Source organism: Terrapene carolina, unplaced genomic scaffold (assembly GCF_002925995.2).
Source record: "Terrapene carolina triunguis isolate 2854851 unplaced genomic scaffold, T_m_triunguis-2.0 Scaffold33976, whole genome shotgun sequence".
NCBI classification, from domain to species: domain Eukaryota; kingdom Metazoa; phylum Chordata; order Testudines; family Emydidae; genus Terrapene; species Terrapene triunguis.
Genome location: NW_020698327.1, coordinates 1 through 9017, shown reverse-complemented (window position 1 = coordinate 9017; position 9017 = coordinate 1). Strand labels below are relative to the sequence as shown.

Sequence of the window (9017 nt, the reverse complement as noted above, 5' to 3'; positions counted from 1 at the left end):
GGCTCGTGACCTTCCCCCCATGGCTCGCCTGACCCTGCTTCTCTTCCCCAGTTCCTACAGCAACTCCCGGACACCTGGGTTCTGCCTGCGTCCTGGGAGCAGAGGGAGGAGGGGCCTGGAGAAATCCAGGGATCGCCCCCCCCCCACACACACGGATTGCGGGGTGAGTGGGGCCGGGGCTGTGGCCCTCATTGGGGGGCGGGTTCGTGAAGGGAGAGCCCCTTGATTGATTGCTGGGCTAATTAATGGAAAGAATGGGGGCCTGGGAGCCAGGACTCCTGGGTTCTCTCCCCGGCTCTGGGAGGGGAGTGGGATCTAGTGGTTAGAGTGGGGGGGCTGGGAGCCAGGACTCCTGGGTTCTCTCCCCGGCTCTGGGAGGGGAGTGGGATCTAGTGGTTAGAGTGGGGGGGGGGGGCTGGGAGCCAAGACTCGTTTCTAGCAAACAGAAAAAATGATCCCCTGGGGGAAGGGGGCGGTGGAAGTGCTGTCAGAACAGATCAATCAATATTGAAGTGCTTTGAGATCCTCAGACAGACCGGCTGGAGCATCCTCCCCCCCCCCCCCCCCCCCCCCCCCCACCCCCCCCCCCCCCCCCCCCCCACCCCCCCCGCGCCCCGCCCCCCCCCCCCCCCCCCCCCCCACGTGGGACCAGGATCGTCCCAGCCCCCACATCAGCAGTTTGCCCCAGCCCATGGAAAATTCTGACCCCCTTTGCTATTCACAGCACCCGGCCGGGCAGTGCCAGCCCCTGGCGCCGGTTCAAGTGGGGACAATCTAGCACTGGAGATAAAGCGGAAGGTGCCAATGCCGGGGTGAACCAGGGTCAAGGTGATTTTTCCCTGCTACAGAGCCTGTCCAATGCACACAGCATGGAGATGCGGCCACCTCTGGGGTGGGGCACTGGGGCTGGTTATACAGGGAATGCTCACTCAGTGCTGAGATGTGGCCACCTCTGGGGTGGGACCCGGGGGCTGTTTATACAGGGACCCCTCGCGCAGCCCTGAGATGCGGCCACCTCTGGGGAGAAACATGGCATCTGGTGAACAGCCCTGCCACAGGTTTTGGGACAGGAAGTGAAGGAGAATTTCTGTGTCCTGTTTGACAGCAGGGGGAATCATTTTGGCATGTGGTTGTTGCTAATTTGGAGCTGCTGGGTAAGTGACTTCTTTATTAACAGCCCCCACGCCCCACCCCAGAAGTGGCTGCATCTTCGCACCGGGCGAGGGGTTGCTGTATAACCAGCTCCCCCCCCCCCCCCCCAGAGGTGTCTGCATCTCAGCGCCTCGGAAGGGTCCCTGCATAACAAGCCCCATGCCCCGCCCCAGAGGTGGCTGCATCCCAAGTTTGGCAAGGGGCCGAGAGCCCCGGGGGGGTTCCGTGAGGAAGTGGGGACAACTGGCAGGCAGGGAGGGACTGGCTGGCTCGGGGGGCAGGGGCTGATCATTTCCTTTTGTCCTGTTGGAGCAAACAAACCCCTCTTCTCGCCTGCCCAGCGGAAAATTCCCCTCCCTGCTCCGGGCTTGGCCCACTCTTGGGACTCGCCCAGGCCGGGCGTCTCTTCCCCGGTCCCCCCGCCCCAGAGATCCAGGGAGGTGCCACCTCTGGGGCAGGAATGGCGCATTGAGGACGGGGCCGTCTGCCTGCTGCAGGGTGGCCCCACACCCATGGGGACAGTTCGGCTTTTTATCAGCAGAGCTGTTCCGAGTGCCGGAGGGTCGCTTTTGGGCTGCCTTCGGCTTCGTCCCAGGGGCAGGACTCGGGGAAATGACAAAGGCAGGACCTCTGCAAGGGACACTCTCTGTAATATCCAGTGGCAGGGAGTCCCTGGGGTTAACACTTATAATGGGGGCTGTTTATGCAGGGACCCTTCATCCAGTGCTGAGATGCAGCCACCTCTGGGGTGGGGCTATTGATACAGGGACCCCCTCACCCAGGGCTGAGATGCGGCCACCTCTGGGGTGGGGCTATTAATACAGGGACCCCTTGCCCGGCGCTGAGATGCGGCCACCTCTGGGGTGGGGTGTGGGGGCTGGTTATACGGGGAGATTTAGGGAACCAGAAAGGAGTCACATGAGCTGAGGCATCGGGGCCAGGGCAGAGCCCCCCACCCGGCCCCCTGCAGCCCAGTGCCCCCTAGCGCCTCCTCTCCCTTGCTGTTGCAGGTCTCTGGCCATGGTTCTCCCGGAGAATGAGCCCCTGGCGGGGCTGAGCCAGACCTCACGATGCCCTGTCCTGGTCCCCGCGGGGCAGGACAGGCGGAGGGGGCCATTTCCAGCCCAGGGCCCCGAGCCGGTCCGGGCCCAGCCGGTGGGTGGTGCCGATTGTCTCTCCTCCGGCCCCGGGGGAGCCACGAGCGACAGCCCTGAGGAGGACGAGGCCAGCAGCACGGAGAGTGCCCAGAACGGGGTGAGTGGCGCGGGGCCTGTCCCCTCTAGGCCCCAGGGTGGGGGACCCGCTGGCTCAGGGGGCAGGGAATTGGGCATGGGGCCTGTCCCCTCTAGGGGGCTCCAGCTCCCATCCGGCCCCAGGGCAGGCTCAGGGGAGCAGGGAATGGGGCCCTGGGTCTGTCCCCTCGAGGGGATGCTGGCTCCCATCCGGCCCCAGGGCGGGGACTGGGTGGCTCACGGGGGCAGGGAATGGGACATAGGGTCTGTCCCCTCAAGGGGGCGCCGGTTTCCATCCGGCCCCAGGGCAGGGACTGGCTGGCTCAGGGGGGCAGGGAATGTGACATGGGGCCTGTCCCCTCGAGGGGGCGCCGGTTCCCATCCGGCCCCAGGGCAGGGAACTGGCTGGCTCGGGGGGCAGGGAATGGGGTCCCCTTGTCGACAGGGCTGGTTCACTCCCACTCTCCCCTGCCCAGGACGAGAGCCCCCAGGCGGGCGCGGAGGGGTCCCGGCTGCGGGGGGAGCAGGACGAGGCGCTGGGCCGGGTAGCGGAGCTGGAGAATTGCATCAAGGAGCTGCAGCACCAGCAGAAGGAGATGAACATGGAGGTGCGTCCGTCCCCGGGCTCCCCTCCCTGAGTCACGGGGATGTCTGGGGGGTGGGGGTGGGGGGCGTTCCCCGCTGCCGGCACCTGGCAAACCTGTCTCGCCGGGGCACCGCGCCCAGCCAGGTGGGGAGGGGCTGGGTGGGTCCCTGCTACAATCGCAGCAGGAGCAGCTGGGTTTGGGGAGAGGGAAAACACTGAGCTGTGCAGACAGGACGCCTGGGTCCTCTCCGGCTCTGGGAGGGGAGTGGGGTCTCGTGGGTTAGAGCGGGAGGGGCTGGGAGCCAGGACGCCTGGGTTCCATTCCCGGCTGTGGGAGAGGAGTGGGGTCTGGTGGGCTATCGCGGGCGGGAGCTGCCCGCTGTTGGCTCTGTGCTGTGGGCCCCGATCCCTGCGGCGCCGGGTCTAACCCCCCCCTGCTCCCGGCAGATGAAGCTGGAGGGGGCGCTGCTGGAGGGGGAGCTGGCGGCCGAGTGGCGGGAGGTTCAGCGCGAGGAGCAGCTGGTCCTGCAGCTGCAGAGGAGGTTCGCGGAGACGGTGCACCGGTGCCACATCGAGAGAGAGAAGGTCAGACCCCTGCCCAGTCTCCGTGCCTCCCAGCAGCCTTTGCGGGGCTCCTCTTTTCCCAGAATCCTTTGTGCTCCCTCCCCATTGTCCGCTTCTTCCCAGAATCCTTTGTGTTCCCTCCCTCCTTGGCCCATTTTCCCCAGAATCCTTTGCCATTCTCCCCGTTGCCCACTCGATCCCAGAATCCTTTGCTCCTGTCCAGGCGTGCCCACCTTTCCCAGTACCCTTTGCTGTGGGTTGGCCCTGTCCCCAGCATTCTTTGCTTCCTCTCCCGCCAAACTGGCCCTATTCCCCAGCCTGTCAGGGACGGTGTCTGGCCAGGGGAGGGGGGGGAGTGTGTCCGCGGAACCCAGGTGTCCTGGCTCCTGACCCCGCCCTTCTCCGGCAGGAGAAGGCTCGGCTGGGGAAGGAGCGGCACAAGGTGGAGGAGCTCCAGAGGCAACACGCCGAGTCCCAGACCCACCTGGAGACCCAGCCCGAGAGCATGCGGGAGCGGATGCAGAGCCAGCTGCAGCAGGTAGGGGCACGGGACGGCCCAGCAGGTCCCACCCTGTGTCGAGCTGGGCAGGCTGCTACGGCCCAGAGGAAGAGACCCCGGGGTGGCCCACGTGGGTTGATATGGCCCAGAGGGGACGCGTAGAAGGGACATGCACAGAGGGGGGCCGGGTTCCATTAGAGCTCTTTGAGGGGTCAGCAAACCTGGCCGAGGGGGATCCAGGGGACATGGTGCACTTAGATTTCCAGAAAGCCTTTGACAAGGTCCCTCCCCAAAGGCCCTTAAGCAAAGTGACCTGTTGTGGGATAAGAGGGAAGGTGCTCTCATGGGTCGGTAACTGGTTAAAAGATAGGAAGCAAAGGGTAGGAATAAATGGTCAGTTTTCAGAATGGAGAGAGGTAAATAGTGGTGTCCCCCAGGGGTCTGTACTGGGACCAGTGCTATTCAACATATTCATAAATGATCTGAGAAAAGGGGTAAACAGGGAGGTGGCAAAATTTGCCGATGATACAAAACTACTCGAGAGTTAAGTCCCAGGCAGACTGCGAAGAGCTACAAAAGGATCTCACAAAACTGGGTGACTTGGCAACCAAATGGCAGATGAAATTCAATGTTGATAAATGCAAAGCAATGCACATTGGAAACCATAATCCCAACTCTACATATACAATGATGGGGTCTAAATTAGCTGTTACCACTCAAGAAAGAGATCTTGGAGTCATTGTGGATAGTTCTCTGAAAACATCCACTCAATGTGCAGCGGCAGTCAAAAAAGTGAACAGAATGTTGGGAATCATTAAGAAAGGGATAGATAATAAGACAGAAAATATCATATTGCCTCTATATAAATCCATGGTACACCTACACCTTGAATACTGCGTGCAGATGTGGTCGCCCCATCTCAAAAAAGATCTGTTAGAATTGGAAAATTTGCAGAGAAAGGCAACAAAAATGATTAGGGATATAAAACGGCTGCGATATGAGGAGAGGTTAAGAAGACTGGGACTGTTCATCTTAGAAAAGAGACGACTAAGGGGAGATAGTGAATAAGGAAGTGTTATTTGCTCCTTCTCGTAACACAAGAACCAGGCATCACCCAATGAAATTACTAGGCAGCAGGTTTAAAACAAACAAAAGGAAGTATTTCTTCACACAACACAGTCAACCTGTGGAACTCCTTGCCGGGGGACGTTGTGAAAGCCAAAACTATAACTGGGTTAAAAAAAGAATTAAGTAAGTACCTGGAGGATAGGTCCATCAACGGCTAGTAGTCAGGGCCATGACCCCCTGCTCTGGATGTCCCTAAACCTCTGACTGCCCGGAGCTGGGAGTGGATGACGGGATGGATCACTCAGTAACTGCCCTCTGAAGCACCGAGCATCGGCCCCTGTTGGAAGACAGGATACTGGGCTAGATGGACCATTGGGCTGGCCCAGTATGGCCATTCTTATATATAGCCCAGACGTAACAGCCCCCTCCCCCGCTGTAACCCACTAGACCCCCCTCCCCTTCCAGAGCTGGGTTAGAACCCAGGAGTCCTGACGGGATCTCCCTCCCTGCAGACGTCGGAGATGCTGGAGGGAGCACTGAAGAGCTACGAGGACCTGGAGTTTCAGCAGCTGGAGCGTGAGAGCCGCTTGGAAGAGGAGAAGGAGGAGGCCTGCCAGGCCTTGGCCCGCCAGGTGGCCCAGGTGCAGGAGAGGCTCAAGGAGAGGAAGGTGAGTGGGGCCAATCCTCAGAGATCCACTCCGGGTCTTACCCTCCTCCTGCAACTCCATTCCGGGGCACCAGGGATCCGGTTCTGTATCTTACCCTCCTCCCAGGGTGGAACCTGCGACTCCATTCCAGGGGCACTGGGATCTGTCTCCAGGTTGTGACTGGAAAGTCCTGTTCCAGGTCTTCCAGCAACCAGAGTGCGATCCAGAGGGGGAGGGGACCCAGAGACAGGGATCCAGGTCTTACCTTCCTCCGGGACAGTGTCACCCGGAATTCATTCCAGGGGTGCCAGGACCCGGTTCCATATCTTACCCTCCTTCTGGGTTGGAACCTGCGACTCCATTCCAGGGGCATCAGGACCTGGTTCCATATTGAACCTGCGACTCCATTCCAGGGGCACTGGGATCCGGCTCCATATCTTACCCTCCTCCCGGGGTGGAACCTGCGACTCCATTCCAGGGGCACTGGGATCCGGCTCCATATCTTACCCTCCTCACGGGGTGGAACCTGCGACTCCATTCCAGGGGCACTGGGATCCGGCTCCATATCTTATCCTCCTCCCGGGGTGGAACCTGCGACTCCATTCCAGGGGCACTGGGATCTGTCTCCAGGTTGTGACCGGAAAGTCCTGTTCCAGGTCTTCCGGCAACCAGAGTGCGATCCAGAGGGGGAGGGGACCCAGAGACAGGGATCCAGGTCTTACCTTCCTCCAGGGCAATGGCACCCGGAATCCATTCCAGGGGTGCCAGGATCCGGGTCCTGAGCAGTGAGTCCGTTCCAGAGGGCATGGGGGATCCTGCTCCACCCAGAGCCCATTCCAGGGGGGCAGGATGATCCAGCACCGGGTCTTACTCTGCTCCTGGATGGCACCTGGGAGGGCTGGGCCCTTGACTCCATTCCAGGGGGGCATTGGGATCCGGTGCCAGGTCTTACCCACCTCCTGGGTGGGGGGCTGTCCCCACAATTCAATGCAGGGGGGCCCCCAGGGGTGGGGTTCCCCCTTGCTAAGTCCCGGGTAGGGACACCTGGGCTCTTGGGGTGAGGGGGTGTCGCCTCCCCCGCAGGACTCTCACCCTCCCCCGTTCCCCCCCAGAGGAAGGTGCGCAGGCTGGAGGCCCAGGTGCGCTCGGTGCAGGAGCACATGGCGGGCGAGTGCCGCAAGCTGGCGCAGGAGAAGGGAGAGGCTGTCCAGAGCCTCAACTTGGTGAGGAAACCCTCCCCCTACCCGGAAAGAACCCAGGAGTCCTGGCTCCCAGCCCCCAATCCCCATCTAACCCCATTCTCCTCCCAAACCTGGGATAGAACCCAGGAGTCCTGGCTCCCAGCCCCCAATCCCCATCTAACCCCCATTCTCCTCCCAGACCTGGGATAGAACCCAGGAGTCCTGGCTCCCAGCCTCCTGCTCTAACCATGAGACCCCACTGCCCTCCCAGAGTGGGGGGGAGGGGGGTTGCCGGGCCGGCTGGGCCCATGGATCTAAGTAGGGGGCAGGGCAGGACCCTATGGGGTGGAGCAGGAAATGGGGCAGGACCCAGTGGGTGAGAGCAGGGGATAGTGCAGGACCCCGTGGATCGGAGTGGGGGGCAGGGCAGGACCCCAGGGGCGGGGCAGGACCCAGTGGGTGAGAGCAGGGGATGGGACAGGACCCTGTGGAGCTGAGTGGGGGGCGAGGTAGGGGGTGGGGCAGGACCCCAGGAGGTGACCTCTGCCCCGGCCTGTGTCTCCAGGAGAGGCGTCGGCTGGAGGAGCTGGGCAAAGTCTGTGAAGACGAGAGCAGAGATGACTCACCCGTCAGTAACCAGGAGCTCACCAAGGTAACCCCCATCCGCCGGGGTCCCCCCGGCACACCCATCCTGTGCCCCCACCTACCTGTCTCCCACCTGCCAGGTTCTCTCCCCCCCCCCCATCCTGTGTCCCCCACCTCTCCCTTCCCCACCCGCTAGAGTTCCCCTCCCTGGCCCCCCACCCCTGCCTGCTCCCATTCAGATCAAAGCTTCTCTGCTGTATCCCAAGGCTGTGCCCCCCCTTGGCCCCCCCCCGGATGCCTGGGTCCCTCCAGCTGCGGGCCGGGAGCCCCTGGTTAAGAAACACATTGACCCGGTGTCCCGGAGACCCAGGCCAGCAGCGACTCCCAGGCAGCGTGTGACGCAGCCGGGAGCCCAGCGTAGAACAGAGCTTGGGAGCGCAGGGAGAAGGGACCTGCAGCAAAGTCCATGTGGGGGGCCCCAGAGCCCTGGACTCCCCCCTCTGAGTCCCAAGCAGGAGCCTGACCTGGCCCCAGACCCGCCTGTTCCCTCTCCTTGTTCCTTTGTCTCTGACCCGGGCCAGCACGGACACCGCCCCCTGATTCTGGCAGAGGAGGGGGCCCGGCCATCAGGTGCCAAGCTACAGCGTGTCCGGCCAGTTCTCTGTCCCAGGCAGCCAGTCAGTGTCACACCTGCCCTCCCCTCCCACCACCAGAAACTTGAGTAACACATAGGGGAAACTGAGGCACCCACTGTGTCTTCAGAGAAGACAGGCAGAACATTCCCACTTCCTCACACCTGGGCAGGTGGGGTCATGTTGCCACCTGCTGGTGAGTTCCAGGCATTGCAGAGAGGTGGCTCCGAGGAGAACTGGGAGCCAGGACTCCTGGGTTCTCTCCTTGGGAATGGGGTCTGTTGATCAAAACAGGGGGGCTGGGAGCCAGGACACCTGGACTCTTTCGCTGGTTCTGGGAGGGGAGTGGGGGCTAGTGGTTAGAGCAGGGCGGGCTGGGAGCCCCACCCCTGCCGTGTCCGTGTGTCTGTCCGTACGTCGATGTCTCCGTGTCTCTGCAGCTCATGTTCACCCAAAAGACGGATCGGAAGGTCGTGGTGCTGGGCTGCGACCAGCGCGACCCGGCCTGCGTGTTCTCCGTCCGCAGCTCCGTCCAGGTGTGTGTGTCCGTCTGTCCTGTGCCCGTCCCCGCCGTCTCTGCTCTGTGTCTGTGCTCGCCTGTGTCTGTGCCCCTTCCTGTCCCCCACCCCGACGGCTAGGAGGGGGCAGAGCCCTGGGGGCGGGCAGTGTCGGGGTACCTGGGCTGGGGGTGGGGTGAACCCCGCTCGTCGACCCCCTTGCTGTCTCTCTCCAGAGCTCCTTCGGGCTGCAGAGATCGAGGAGCCTGCCTCGAAGACGGGGGGACCGGCTGGTCCCCCGCCCCACCCAGCGCCCCCTCTCGCTCGAAGCCAACGGTAGGAGGGAGGGGATGGGAAGGATGTGTGTGTGTGTG

General features: G+C 62.4%; 1 protein-coding gene across 1 annotated transcript; it reads left to right on the top strand.

Annotated features, from left to right (window-relative positions):
• Window positions 1-126: 126 nt before the first annotated feature.
• LOC112124632 (pleckstrin homology-like domain family B member 3) lies at window positions 127-8979 on the top strand (the record flags this gene model as incomplete). Its single annotated transcript, XM_026663845.1, has 11 exons — window positions 127-163; window positions 725-828; window positions 2163-2406; window positions 2861-2992; window positions 3418-3555; window positions 3944-4072; window positions 5614-5769; window positions 6861-6971; window positions 7495-7581; window positions 8587-8682; window positions 8880-8979. Coding segments are annotated over exons 3-11 (1183 nt in total), but the record flags the coding sequence as incomplete, so codon positions are not given.
• Window positions 8980-9017: the final 38 nt, after the last annotated feature.